This window comes from Parasteatoda tepidariorum, chromosome 6 (genome assembly GCF_982258835.1).
Source record: "Parasteatoda tepidariorum strain Cologne lab strain chromosome 6, Ptep-v5.0, whole genome shotgun sequence".
Classification (NCBI taxonomy): domain Eukaryota; kingdom Metazoa; phylum Arthropoda; class Arachnida; order Araneae; family Theridiidae; genus Parasteatoda; species Parasteatoda tepidariorum.
In genome coordinates, this window is record NC_141760.1 from 97,831,539 (window position 1) to 97,847,439 (window position 15,901).

General features: G+C 31.8%; 2 protein-coding genes across 2 annotated transcripts in view; one reads left to right on the top strand and one right to left on the bottom strand.

The window, feature by feature from the left end:
• LOC107440852 (adenosine receptor A3-like) overlaps positions 1 to 15,901 on the bottom strand; it is a 228,784-nt gene that overhangs the window by 35,296 nt on the left and 177,587 nt on the right. The gene's annotated exons all lie outside the window — the stretch shown is intronic.
• LOC107440861 (uncharacterized) lies at positions 1,988 to 8,041 on the top strand. The gene is made up of 3 exons (XM_016053928.4): positions 1,988 to 2,324; positions 6,044 to 6,148; positions 7,833 to 8,041. The coding sequence occupies exons 1-3, from the start codon at positions 2,091 to 2,093 to the stop codon at positions 7,920 to 7,922; spliced, it is 429 nt and encodes a 142-aa protein (XP_015909414.3). The 5' UTR covers positions 1,988 to 2,090; the 3' UTR covers positions 7,923 to 8,041.

Consider the following 15,901-nt stretch of genomic DNA (forward strand, 5'->3'; position numbering starts at 1 on the left):
AGTGTAATATAAAGACCTCGAGATCTTCATTTCATAAGCTCATGCTTGATTCTATGTCAAAAGTAACGACCAAAAATTTAATAGTCAAAATAACAAAAAATTATAACGGAGAGAGATTAGATGAGAGTTGCCGGATATATATTTTAATACTTGCATCGAAATTTTTAATAATGTAAAAAATCTCACTAGAGATAGAAATAGTTTTTTAATTTGAATTGTTACAATCTTATAAGGTTTTATATTGTTAAGGGGAAAAATTAATTCAGATATTCTTCTTTATTATATTACGCAATCTAAAATCTTAAGTTTTTTTTTTACATACAGTTGCTTATTTTTCAGATCCAGATAATCGTTTTGTCGTTACAATTAGCAGACTAACGAAAAGTCGTTACCTAAAATTATAACTATTGTGCATTTTATGAACAAAATGATTTATCTCACTAGAAAAACGGCGACTTTTAAGAAAAAGAAACAATTATGAATGAGAAGCAAACTGGGGGGGGGGGGGTGCCACCAAGTATACTAAAAATTGGAAAAATTCATAAATTTTAAAAAAAAAGTTGAAATGAAATTTTTTAAGTCGTAATTTTTGCTGATTTTGCAAAAAGAAAAAGAAATAGTTTTGTCTTCTCATAACTGAGGTGATTTGCGTAAGTCATTCAGTCGCTATACCTGAATGATTTTCGCATGATGTAACATTTTGGTATGAAATTCTGTTGTGTTTCCATTTTTTCAGAAATTTTGTTGCCGGATATTAAAAATTCTAATAAAATACAGTTTCCTATGAAACTTCACAAATGCAAAAAAAAAAAAAAAAAAAAAAAAAAAAATTCGGTTTTGCACCTAAAACTATTTATTAGATCACAACTGGGCCATATATAAATTTCATGTGAATGTAGACAATCGTGTATTGGATAAACTAACCGCGCTTTTCAATTTTGCCTAAAAGAGCATAAAAATTTATTGGAATCAATCCATTAGCCATTGTGAAGTACTGCTGGGCTGATGATTATAGGCTCTTCATCCAATACTATTATATATTTTATGAACCGACCTGGATTTCTGAAAGACTTTTTATGTCCTAAAAAGTCCTAAAAAATGCACAGCAAATGATCTCAATATTGCACAGTCTTTTTTTGAAAAGTAGTTCGCAAAACACTTATTTTCCTAATATTTTCTTGCACCTTCTTATGCAAGTCTTTCTTATTTCTTAAGTCATTACATTTCTGATGCGAGCTACGCCAGCCACCGGTGACGGGTTTTTGATACAAACTCAATTTTTATTTATTTCAATGAGTACGCTTCGCATAGTTATATCACATTACAAGGGTTGCTTAGCAACAACACACGAGCCTTGACGATAATTTTTTCAAGAACACGAACAGTTTTAATTATATCTTTTTCTCACCAGTTATCACAAACTGTCAATTTAGGCCGGGATAGCCTGGTTGTAAGGGCACTGGGCCCATGTCCAGGAGGTCGTAAGTTTGATCCTGGCCGGCCGAAGACTCCCCGGTTAGTAAATGGTGACTGATGCACGTTAAATCTGTAGAGTCACAAAGTCCTCCATGTTCCTATAACAAATCAATACCTCGTGGGGTACTGATCCAGGGGTTTCCGTTCTCCTGGATTTGTTCAAAATTACAAGGTTACGGAGATTAACATTAGTAGTCGTAAACCCAAACCTAGGTCGACTGTTCAACGACGGATAAAATGAAATGAAATAAAACTGTCAATTTGTAACATCTTTGTTTTATTATCTAGTTAAAAAATAAATATTACTGTTTTAAAGTTGTTTTGAAATATGGAACTGCGAATGATTTCAACTGATCGCATACTTGATCAACTGATTGCAATTTGTGATGCAAATTCCCCAGAAAACGTTGCCTACATTACTCTAATCACTATTCAAAGTTATTTAAATTATCTAGATGTTCTGATAAGGATGAGAAAGAAACAGGTGAATAAGTGTAAACTTCCCTATAAGTAAATTTCTCTTCTAAAAGGACTTAGAATCATTGATTTATAGGTAACACATATTTTCTTCCAGCATCGCAAAAGGTTTGATCTGAGAATCAATAAAACTCAACATGTGGAAATCTATTTTGCTGATATGTGTTTTATGTCCTTTTATTGTAAACTCTGATCCTTGTGATGGTTGCGATGATTATAAAGAAGTTGACGTAAGTGACGAAACTGTAAAAAAGGTAGCAAATGAGGTATTTCAACATTTCTCAGATCATTTTTATGGTGCTTATCGCTGGAAAATTGCCAATATCACCCAAGCTGAAGAAGCAAAGTGCTCCAATGAAGAAGAATGCGGAGTAAGTTAAAGAATTTTACTAAATTCTTTGGTATATAATTAGATTAAACTCTAAATTTACCCAACAGATATTTATGAAATTTAAAAGTTCTTTTTCTGTGTCATATTCTTTTCTTAAAGTTGAATACTTTTCATTTATAATTTTACACTTATGCACTTATTATGATTTTTTTCAAATAGGAAAATAATATTATGATATACGTACAGTGAGCCAAAAAAGAGTATCGATTGGCAAAACTTATATCCTAATGGATTTGCAAGCATTATGGCTTAAGTGGTTAACAAAATTTTCAAATTAATTAGTTGTAACTACTAATTAAGTTACTAAATACAACACAAAAGCATACTTCAGAATTTACAAACCTTTTCTAAATGCCTTTTTTTCCCTTTAACTTGCTTGTCTACCACCAGTTTGTCTAGTCTTGTCATTTTGCCTTTGATAATAAAGAAGGTTCTTGTTTTTGCAAATTGTACCAGGTCCCTTTTTTGGCCCTTTATTTATGTTTTACTCAAAAGTTCATCCTTGATCTACAGCTTTGGATACTTCTCCTTTAACATTTTAGAGGGTAGAGTCATTATCAGGAAAATGTTACCCCGAGAAATTTTGTCATGAAAATGATAAACTTCTTTAATCATGAAGTTTGAAACCGTTAATATTTATTTCCCTTCTTGTTGACATTGAAATATCTCTGGTACTATTTAAGTACTTCACAAATCTTTTGCGCTAAATTATTAAACTCATTTATCCAAAAACAAGAGTGCAAAAAATTAGTTTTAATAATTATTAATACTATTTATTTTTCGATCCAATTAATGTCCAAAAACTTTGAATTTCAATGTATTGTACTTTGAATTTTTTTATAACATATAAAACTGTTAATAAGTTACAAATATATATAGATATATGTTATGTATTTATTTGATGACCCTATACAAAATTTGAATAAAACCAATCGAATTGTTCTTAAAAAGTAGAATTTTAGTTCGTGGCTTTTTTTTAAATTTACTACTCAGAAGTGAAATAATTTATTTAGCTCAAAATTTGTATTTTGTTGAACGAAGTTCAAAAGGACAATATTAAATTAAATAATAAGAAATGAATACCTAAAAAATAAATTGCTTTTTTTTATAAGAAATTATTTTTGAAGAAACTAGTCTTACTAATGTGTGCCAAAGCCTTATAATTTGCTTTAATTGTTCACGATAAATGGTGATATAAGCAAAAAGTGAAATTAACCTTAAAGGGTTCCACCTTTTTTCCGTTCGCTTAACTAAACTACGCAGACCATATATTGGGGCAACATTCTGCCCATATTTTGTTCAGTCTGCTGTATACAGATCTGTAAAAAAAACATGTATTTTTTCATAAAAAGTGCGTTTTTAATATTTGATTTCGTAGCTTAATCTACAGTTATAACTAATTAATTATCGTATATGAGGTCAATCCTTTAAACTTTAAAGATTTACATTTACTAAGTGAAACGTTAGAGTTGCATTTTTTTTGATTCACTGTGCAACTACAGTGCAAAATATATGAATTTTTGCTTCGTAAGAAAGCAATAAACGCTATTTTTGTTAATTTTTATCATGTTGGATAAATATGCTTGGCGAGGAGGGTAAATATTGCACGGTGAAATATTTTTTTGCTCACAAATAAAGGGTCTTACAATGCAGCTATTTCCACTGCAGGCGGAAAAAAAATCGATGTATGAAAATTAAAAAAATTAGAAATAATTTTAAAATCATGCAAATTTTGAAATTAGAGATATTTTAAGGCCTTGGTGGGATCCAAAATATATTTTAATTCTTTTTTCAGAATTATTTGATACGCAACATTTCCCTTCATAGTTGATTTGGATTTGAAAAATGGAAAAATCTACCCACCCGATTAAATATATAACGTTATGTGGAATTACATATTTTTCTTTAATGTACTTGGTTAACGTACAGTAAAAAAATCATTATTTATTCCCAGCTATTTAAAAATGTGCAACACAAACGCAGGGAAATATCTACAATTTTTACGAAACATGCTAAAATATAAACACTGCTCCAAGCAGTTGAAGGATATTGTAAATCTTGTAGAGTAGTATTGTAGTCTTGAACCGTGGAGAGTTGTTAGCTGATTCGAGGGTGACCAAACAGAAGCCGAAGTGGCAGAAGTCATTGGATTATCACAAAGTGTGATTTCCATGATCTGGAACCGCTTTTTGGAGACTGGAAATGCAGGCCGAAGATCAGGGCTAGGGCGTAGACATGCAGTAACGCCCCCCCCAAATGAAGACCGTTGTTTAACGCTAACGGCTTGGAGACAGCGAAATACGAATCCCACTCTTCTTCAACAAAACCTTCGCTTGGCTACTGGCACCACAGTTTCGTCACAAACTGTCTGCATGCTCGCCGACCAATGGTGTGTGTCCCATCAACAGCAAGGCACCATCGCTCCCGCAGGGAGTGGGTAACAGAGCATATGAGCATGAGAAGAAATGAGTGGCACAACATTCTTTTCTCCGATTAGTCCCGTTTTTCTGTTCATTCTGATAATAGGAGTATTTTAATCTGGTGGGAAAGCCGGCACTAGTAAAAATCCTACATTCATGAGCGAAAGTGTAAGATTTGGCCGTGAGGGAGTGATGGTCTATGCTAGCATCTCCATTGATGGGCGCAGAGATCTCCATTCCATCCTATCATTCGAATTAAACCTCTGACCGGCCACCGCTATATGGATAAGATCCTGAGACCTGTTGTAGTCCCTTACGCTGCAGCAATTGGAGATGACTTCATTTTAATGGACGACAATTGCAGGACCCATTGTGCTAACTTGGTGAATGATTTTGTTTTTGGAGGAAGGAATCATACGAATAAATTGGTCAGCATGTTTCACAGACATGAACCCAATCAAGCCTGTTTGGGACATTTTGGGCTGACAAATTTCTGGAAGACTACCACCCCTCAAATTTTCTAAGAACTGGGAAGAGCTTTTCTGGAGGATCAGCCCCTAATCAGCCCCTAATTAATAATTTCATTGAATCGATGCCTGAAAGGTGTTCAACGTTGCTAAGGAAACCATAGCAACTACTAAAAATGATTTTATTTTAAGGAAGCACCTTCTTTTGTTTGTTTATTTCATCTGCAGAAATTGAGCTTTTTTTCCCTTTTGTACCCAAATGCTCAATAAAGCGCTTTTTTTCTGAAAAACAAAAGTCATTTTTATCTCATTTAGTCTACTGCATCTGTCTATAATATATCAATCATTCAAATAATTATCCTGGTGCAAGATCAACTCACAACCTCAATATCCTTTAATTGTTTTGAGTAATATATTCTGCAATTCAATAAACGCTTAGCAGTTGAAATAATATTTTGTTCTTAAAAGAAATTATTTTTGCCTTACGTTTTTAGAAAAAGAAACCGGTAGATCATTGAGAGATGAGAAATACTTTTTATTTTTAAAGGAATTTGCCTTTTAATTAAGATAAAAAAAATACATGAAACAAGTGTGTGATTTTGCATCTTTTGTGCTCCTGTGTATTGCTGTGATTTAAAATTGAAAATGACGTATTAATATTATTTTGTATTCTTTTAAAATTAAATTAATATTTATACTAATTAAATTATGTAATATTTTCCATATGTTTTATAGCGGCTTTAACAATAATTGATTTTTTACTAATAATATATCATTGTTATATTTTGTAAATGTTTATTTTGTTTTTGAAGAAAGCAGCATCCTATCGCATAAAAGTAACTGCTGTAGTTACCAAGTGCTTGAAAAAAGAAGTCAGTTACAAAGACGTTGATGAATGTGAACAGAAGGATGACGCTGTATGTATAAAATATTATTTTCCATAGAAATAAAACACCGTCAAAATTTTTCGAAAAAATTTTTTGTAAGAAATTATAAGGAAAAAAAAAACAAATCAAATTGTCAACCTAGTACAAAATATGTACAAAGAGTAACGTCATAACAATAATCAACACTATCGAGAAAAAAGGTTTAAGGCTTATTTATATGATCTAAGTTCTCTTGGGCAAAAATTGATTGAAATTGAGGGAAACTTGTTTTGCTTGGAGCTTGAACCATGTAAACGATCATCCAAGTTCTTGGATGATAGTAGAGCATGTTCTACTTTCCATCCAAGTTCTTATCTCTCTTACCCAATCAGCTGCTTAAGTTTTGTGACGTCAACCAGCAGGCATCAGATTATGTCATTTTGTTGTCCGTTTTCATCTATTTTAATCCAAATAAATTAATATGTCATGGTCTATTTGTGCTATTATGATTTTATTTTAACTTATTTAGTAAATTTGAATTCATGTAAGTATGATTTTAAAATGTTGAAAGTGAACAATGCACAGATTTTTCAATCCGACCCACCAGAGACATTTAAGAACTTGGATAGTATCGACGAATCATCCAATTTCTTGGAGGGAGAAATTCCTCCAAGTTCTCGGATTCAAGAACTTTGACCGCGTAAACAGGCCTTTAAAATCACACCCATCCACCCTGTGTTTTATATAAAGATATAGACTGAAATATAAGGAGCTTAAAGATTATATAAAGAATATATATATATAAATATATATATATATATATATATATATATATATATATATATATATATATATATATATATATATATATATATATATATATATATATATATATATATATATATATATATATATATATATATATATATATATATATATATATATATATATATATATATATATATATATATATATATATATATATATATATATATATATATATATATATATATATATATATATATATATATATATATATATATATATATATATATATATATATATATATATATATATATATATATATATATATATATATATATATATATATATATATATATATATATATATATATATATATATATATATATATATATATATATATATATATATATATATATATATATATATATATATATATATATATTTCATTTGCGGATATAATCGTGTGGGCTGAAGAAAAGATTATATCTTTTTTTCCGGTTTTTTAAATAATATTTCATCCTTTTTTTTCTTCTTTTTTTTATTTAAGCTGTTGTTTGTTATTTTTTTACTTATTATTCCTCACCCCCCCTTTTTTTTCTTCATATGTCTTTAATTTTTCTTTGTTTTATTCTTCATTTTGAACATCTCTGACATTTACGAAAGGCGCATGGATACTCATCTTAAATGTTTTTGGAGACAATAGCTACTCTTGTGATACTCAGTAAGCGTACAATGCCCGATGTTATCCATTTCTAGTATTTCCTCATAAATTTCGAAAAAAAATTTGATATTTAATAATTGTTTTCGAGTAAATAAGTGTTCAACAAATCTTAATAAAATGTTTTTAGGCACACAATGAATTTTGACAAATGAATATCGAAATGTGTGAAAAAACATCACTTCCAACAATCTGTTCCAACTAATAATTGAATGACAAAAGTTTTGAAGTAATTATAGCTATCTTTTTCAGAGCCATTTTTACTGCAAACTTAGTCAGACAAGAAATAAGGACGATATCGCTGTTGGCTATGGTACAGGTTGCTCCCAAAACGAAGACTAGTGCATATCTTCAATAGGAGATGTGATATCTACATTATTAAAGGAATTTTGTATGATATTAGTATGTGGTGATTTAACATGTGACATGTGAGTTTCAATAAAAACCATGATGAAGCAGAAGCGATGCTGGTTTGCCTTTTTTTTTACTTTGAAATTATTGAACAACTTTAAAGTATGTGATTTCTAATTTTTTTTCATTAGACAATGTTGGACGTCCTGCATTGTAGGCAGAGATTGAACTCAGCCGTATCCCTATAGAAAAGTAGCCCCAAGAGTTGTTTCGAGAAAATATTTCAAGGTTTGACCAATGCTACCCCCATTCCTGGATTTCTTTCTTTTTCACAAGTCCTGACTTATATAACTACAAGAGGCAGTATCGCGAAAAAAATCATATTCATATATTGAGTCGCTATGGCTCAAGGGATAGAGCATTCGCCTTCCAATGAGGCGAACCGGGTTAGAATCCCAGTCGATACGAATTCTGCATTTGCCTTGCACCGACCACAGTGCTGACGTGAAATATCTTCAATGGTAGACGGATCATGGGTTAGAGTCCCCTTGCCGTCTGGTCAACCGTGGGAGGTTCTAGTGGTTTTCCTTCCCCTGTAACGCAAATGCGGGTTGGCTCCATCAAAAAGTCTTCCACTAAGGCAAATTTCTCCTAATACTTGATCCTGGAGTGTACTTGTCTTCTGGATTGGGTTCAAAATTACAAGGCTACGGAGTTGAACATTAGTAGTCGTGAGCCTAAAAAACTGGGTCGGCTGTTCAACGACGGTTATAAAATAATATAAAATAAAATATATTATTTTTGGATTTCGTATGTCTACGAAGTGTTGCGTTTATATTGTACTTTTTGTGAATAGAATAGGTGTCTCAAGGCTACGTAATTCATTACCACGATTTTGTAAAATGAATTTGAAAATGAACCTATGCCAGCATATTCAAAGTTCTTCCTGAACCACTCTGCCGTAGGGAAAAAGTGTGATTTGATAAAACTATGGACTCAGGGAAGGGAAAAGTAAGGAGAAATTGCGGAATCCTTAGACTCTTATTCGATCCATAAAGCCTTTAACTAACGATATGGATGATTCCACGGAGGCATGCGCTAAACAGCAAATGACCGATAACCGTATAATGTGAAGCTTTCTCTTTCGAATGTGAGTCTCTCGTGTCTGTAAAAAGATTCGTTTAAGTGCAAATGTCTTGTTTTCCCGGGAAAATGATAAAAACAAGACATGGGTTTGCCATCAAGGCAACGTTCCCGCTCAGAAAGCATTGTCTTTCAAAACGTTTCTAGGAAGCTCCACATCCCAAAGTTAGACCATTCACCTTACACTGAACCATAGGACTTTATCTTTTTCTCAAGGTCAAATTTGAATTAAAGGAAAACGATTTCAGTCTGTTGAAGCAGTAAAACAAGTAGAGGGGCGCGTCATAAGGAAACTGGCAGAAGCAAATTTTCAGTACCATTTCGAACAATGAAAAATTCGCAAAGGAGAGTTTCGGAGAGTGGGTGTGTATAATGAAATTGAAAACAATTGAAAATTTTTTGCACTAATATATAATGTGTTGCTGTAACAATTCTCACTACGTGACTGCCACACCTCGAATGTAATTTGTGTGCCTAAAGTTAACGATGGCTTATATCTAACTGTTTGTGAGAATTAAAACCGAAAATGTTAGAATTAATTCAGAGGGTGAAAGATAAAATAACAATCTGAAATGCGAAAGAATAGAAATATTATTAAAAATTTATCTGATCAGTATCCTTCCGGTAAGTCAGGATCATGTATTTCGGTTAGGGAGTCAATTAGAGAAAAGTATCTAAGATTTAGAATGTCAATTTTTACATCAATTACAGTTATTTTACTCTTGATCTGCAACCTATTAATGTAATACAAAAATGTTTGATTTTCAACTGTATTTCGATCACACTGACATCAAACATTTTATTTTAGACGACGCATTGTCTAGACAAAATAACTTATTCCGGAATTCTACGCAACCTTTAAGTTCTGGCCAACTGTTTAATGCTATGCAGTTTCTAACAGGGCATCAAGATGAATGAATGCTGATTCCAAATTCGTACGAAGAATGATAGTTTAGAATTTATATAAATCTATTTTTTATTCATGTATCATACAAATTTATTTTCGAACCAATCAAATTGATTGAAGAAAATTACTCTGCATTAAAAAATAAAAAAAAGTAGAGTTACTTAAAAAGACATATACAGGGGGTGGACAAAATCATGGAAACATTTCAATACTAATACAATTTTTCATCTTTCTTAAGAAATACTAAATGGATCAGTTTATAACTTCAGGCATGTTTAGATCATATAGTTTCTCATACATATCAATGAAGTTTTTAAAGGTTTGAGTGACCGACAATAAATTACAAACAGAAAATAATGTTTTGGAACACCCTATGACAAAAAATGCAGATTGCAATAGATTTGTAACTTGTGACAGTTATCAAGGTTACTATATGCGATAATTGTACAAAATTTCGTAATCCTAACTTAAATATTTATAAAGATCTGGAAATTTTTTATGTCTTATATATAGGACATTATATTTTTATATTATGAACATTATTTACATACTTTTATAAAAAACTTTTTTGTGTCTTACGTATTTTTGCTATAACTTTAAAAATATTCGATAAAATTTAATAAAATTTTCATAGCAATTTGAAATTAATTACAAACATTTTGCTTTAAAATTAAAAAAAAAGTAATTAAGAAAGTAATTAAAAGAGTAAAATTTAAGTATAAGTAATTAAAGTAGTTCTTTTATCATGCGCGGAATTTTTTTTTCTGCAATAAAATAAATATCTTTCAACATTAAAAACTAGTTAACGATAGAAATTAAAGCTAACTATTATTATAGCATTTAGAAAAGCAGTAAGTGTATAAATAATGAATGCTTAAAAAACACAACATTTGACGAAATTTAAAATTTAAAAAGAAATGAAAACAAAAGAAGATGTAAATTAATTTTTTTAAAGGCATTCTTATTCCCTGAGAGTTTGTGACACACGAAAACAGTGAGCAAAAAGAAAGTGCAACTCCTTTTTATCCTGCTAATCTTTTAGGAAAGGTTACTTGAAAATCAAAAACAGAAAGATTTTTTTTGTGAAATTCGAACCTTCATAAATCTCGTCAACTATTTTCATTAAAGAAAGGAAAGATCCTTTATTTTCTGTGAAAAATATTCAAATTAGCTTTTAAAATACCGCACAAGTTATAATCCGTATAATAAATAATACGTAACACAAGACTTATTATTTTTATTTTATAAATAGCAACTTAAAGTCGGAAGAAAAGCTTTCATTTTTAGAAACGATTTTACCTATGACTTATTTTCAGAATCGCTTTCCAAGCAAAAATTATTATTAAGCAATATAGGAATAAGAAACTAAGATATTAAAATGCTTGTTTATCTTCTGAAATTTATAGTTTGTAATTGAGAGTAGTCTAATTTTCATTAAAAGGAATATAAATGCGAAATTTCATATTCTTTAAACTAAGAAAATAAATCCGTAGCAACGTAAATAATTAAAATATTAGAAAGGAAATGATCGGTAGTTTTCTTTTACTTTTTTTCAATATGCCGGCCTTATATTCATTCTCTCTCACACACAGAAAAGATTTTTGGGTAGCTTTCACTCAAGCAGCTTAAAAAATTACGGAAAAAACAAGTATCACTGAAAAAAATGTCATGATAGACAGTGATTTTTCATTGAATAGGAACGATTAGTTAATATTCATAAATTATTTCATCTAACTTCTAACGACGTTAAGAGTAATCCACTTTTTTTTCAAAATAAATTCTCTTGTAAAATCTATAGAATTCCGAAATAAAAAACCCATTGCAAACCTAGTTACTTGAACTACTTAATGTACTTTATGAACATTATTAGAAGAAAATTCTTCATTACTTCCATTGTTCAAAATTACTATAATTTATAAAAAAAAAATCTCGATTGGTGTTCACGGAGTGCTCGGAGAACACCAATCGAGATTTTTTCAGAAATCATCTAGCTGCAAATACTGCGGCAAAAGCCAAACGGTTCAACATCTAATTGCAGAATGTCCTAAATTCTCGATACTCCGAGGGAATCATATTAACATCAGGGAACCAATCGAAAAGTGGTGCAGAACAAAACAACAGCAACAAAATCATTAGAGAAATTATTAAAAGCACACTAGAAGATACCATTAAAATGGACGATCCGATGAACCTTATACACTTAGGTTGACTTGATGCCTCCCCTCAATACCTGAACTGCCAATCCACTTCTATTTTAACGCGTCATTCCCCTTTTATATTTTTCAAACTTGAGCGTCCTGGGGGACTCCGTTGGTCTTCTGTTCTATCACCTCAACACTAATTTTAATTCATCTTGATGTTTTTACTCACTTGTATATTCGCTTTTAGCGTTTTTATCAACAAAAATAGACAGAAAAGGAAAAAAAAAGTTTTTATTTTTTATTTTTTATTATTGTATTCATATCTTTAATTGTCTTATTTTATTTGAGATGTTTATATCTTCTAACTACTCATTATGTATTGTAACACATACTGTATTCTCTGTAATTTTGTTGGGGTCTTCAATACTATTGTAATTTGGCTCAGTACAAGGGTGGGCCGTCTGCTTTAAGCACTATAAGGCGGCCCTCCCAGCCAGTGGCGTACGCAGAATTTTTTCAAGGGGAGTGTTCATAATTTTCTGAAACTACTAAAAGAAATTCGAGTCTGTAATAAAGCACCATTATTTCCCTAATTTAGACAGCTAGACAATTTTGACTTTTTATTTAGACAACATTGTTTAGTTAAATTTTGATTTGATTTTTTAAGTTTAAGAACATAATGTAATATCTTCTATAAAAAGTCCAATGTCATATGGGTGGAAAGTAACACTTTGAGGGCCACTTTCACATTCATCAGATTTTGTTATGCTAGAAACGTTTTCTTCAACGGAAGTATCACATTTCTGTACAACAGAAAAACTTACATTGGTACTAGATTCTGCGACCTCACTAATTTAAGGTCGTGATTTTTTCTCAGAATAATTAAAAATTGTTATCTCCAATGGTATTGTTACAGATTTCTTCACTAGTCGAAATAGTGGCGACGACGGGTTCGGTGGTTGAATGAACTTCTTGTTGAAACAAATCAAAACAGATTTAGCGACAAGCTCCGGAAGACAAGCAGCAGAGATAACTCTTAGTCTGACTAACTAACTCCACTGTACACCGTTCCCCCTTTTATATAATTTTTCACCTCATCTCCAAAATTCTCGAATTGTCTTAAAGAAGACAGAACGTCTAGGATTCCAGAATCATCGCGTAAAGACCTCGCGAATGACAGCCAGTCTCGAAAACTATACTGGCAGGACAGAAAGGAACCAGTCCGTAACAAGTATCACATGAATTTGGTTTCAAAAGTACAACCCTATTAAAGTAAATGTTTTTTCAGTATTCTGAGAAATACCGTGAGAAAAAAAAAGTAGGCATAAGGCAAATAAAAATATATAGTCTTAAAAAATAATAGCTCGCATAATTTCTACTAAAATTTTGATTTTTGCCATTTTGTCTGAGCTCAAGGGGGGTGTTTAAACCCCTAAACCCCTCCCTTGCGTACGCCACTGCTCCCAGCTGTTGGCATATGACTCTTGTATTTTATGCACTTTTTGCTTTTTATGTTGTTTTCCGTTTTTACTTAACATTTACCCGTATGCCCTGAATTGGGGCAGGTCGGGGTAAATATTTTCATAATTTATAAACATTCTTCGCATAGACCATATCTTGAGTTTTTTTTGTATTTTTTTTTGTAAATTAAACAAATCTAGAGCTGACATCAGTGAGCTGTCATTACTAAGGAATGGGGTTCGATCCTCAGTGACGGCTTAAAGCCCAACCAGCTTCAGATCAATAGGTATAATTCAAAAAGTAAGTACCATGATGTATTAATTGGGATCAATCGCATGCTTGTCTTAGAAGTAAATTTTTATTTATTTATTTATTGGTACTCATAAATATGCAGGCTTGTGTGGGTAAAACGTACTGACACACTGTGTGCTGGTTTTCCTTACCGTAAAATTTTACCAAACAAAATATAGCTTTTTATACAAAGATTTACTGTAAAAAAACCTAATACTCTAAGCTACGGTTTAAATTTCTACGGTAAAAAATGGATTTTATTTACCGTCCCGTACTTTTTACCGTAATTTTATCTGAAATTGAAGACTATTACGAAGTAATCATCAGGGTTGGTAGTGAATAGCTCCATTAGTATAAGGGAAAAAAGTATTTTAGTTAGCTTTATTTTTACCTTTTTATTTACTAAAATTGAGTTTCTAAGACTACAAAAATTTTCTAGATTTAACAGTATTTTCGGGCTCATTCAAGTATAGTGTGTAGTAGAGAATTTGTAATTTCTTTGCTGAGGTATTCTTCGGTCATGATTGAAGGCATTAAGTGGAAGGTATTAAATATAAGGGTTTAGAAATATTTTATGCAATTCGTCATGCTGAAACTGAAACAATTTAGGCTACTAAATCTACTAAATGAATTTTTACGAACAAAATATACTATTGTTAGTGGATCGAGAGGCATGTTGTTGCTGGCCCACACGGTTAGCGGAGCTAAACCAAGTCCATGACTCCAGAGACTCTGAGTAAGTCTGTAACAAAAAGTGGATCTGAAAAGAGGTCCACTTTAGAGATATTTAGGCATTGAAGTATATGTTCAGGAGTAGCTTGTTGGTCGTTACACTTAGTGCAAACAGGGAAAACTCTTGAACCATTACTGAACAACATAGTTCTTAGGTGACCACTTCGAAATCTTGATATAACCGTCTGATCCCGCCTACTGCACTGAAGGGTCAGGCTGCCACCTGGGCGGTTGCACTGATACCAATGATGAACAGGAGGGGCCACAGGATCACGAAGCCTGTTAAAACGGGAGTGGAGCTCCGAGAAAGTCAGAGATGCCGAAGAATGCAGGGGCAGATCAGTTCCGCTCTTAGCCAAAGAATCTGCAATCTCATTACCCTCAACATCGACATGAGATGGGATCCATTGCAAGTGTATATTATGGGAGAAAGAAAGGGTCTTCAGCTTGTTTAAAATTGAAACTCCATCGCTGTCACCCACCCCATGCCAATTCGAAAGGTGCTGGATTGCACTCCTACTATCGCTCAAAATCCAGATGTCATTTGATCCAGGAAAAGTAAGCACAGCGCCCAATCCAGCAACCACTATGCCCAGTAACCACTATGCCACAACCACTATTCCACTATGCCCAGCTAAAGTATGCAGGTGAAGGAGCTGAGTCAGACTTCTGCCTTCTGGTGCTCCGGTCTTCATTGATCACAGAAGCTGCACTTCTTCCACATCTATGACTTCGGAAATCGAGAGGCATAAAATTAAATAGATTAATATTAAACTTCGTGAAATAAGACTCAAAGTTTAAACATTGCTTAAGGATTTGAATTCTTGATCATGTAGCTGCAGTAGATTTTACGAAAAATTTATAGATTTCCTATTTTAATACTGGTCATTTGAGTTGAAAGATGTGCAAATTTTGACATTTTTAATTTCGTTTTAATGTAGAAATCAAAGTTTTAATAGAAATCAAATTTTTAAAAAATTTAAAAAAAAAAAGATTTTGGGTGCTATCTAGCAAGTAAAAGTGAAGTTAACATTAAGGAATTTAAACTTTTGATCTCCCGCTTTTTTTCTCATAGATTTTTTTTCCTCCCATTTTAAGCTTTTGGGGCAATATATGTTAGATTGCAGAAGCTTTTCCATACTTTGGGGCTTCAATTATTGGTTCATTGAAGAAATACGTTTGTTTCAGAGAAAGCTCGTTTGTATTAAATTTTGTAATTGAAATACCATCAGCACAATAGCGTATTTAGGTAAAGTAGCTCGAACCATAAGATTGAAACTACGATACTCAGCAAT

Bases quoted from the DNA above. Each gene is read 5' to 3' on its own strand.
- LOC107440861 (XM_016053928.4), top strand. From the start codon at position 2,091: ATGTGGAAATCTATTTTGCTGATATGTGTTTTATGTCCTTTTATTGTA. The intron at 2,325-6,043 runs GTAAGTTAAAGA...TTGTTTTTGAAG, and splicing joins CCAATGAAGAAGAATGCGGA to AAAGCAGCATCCTATCGCAT. The intron at 6,149-7,832 runs GTATGTATAAAA...TATCTTTTTCAG, and splicing joins GTGAACAGAAGGATGACGCT to AGCCATTTTTACTGCAAACT.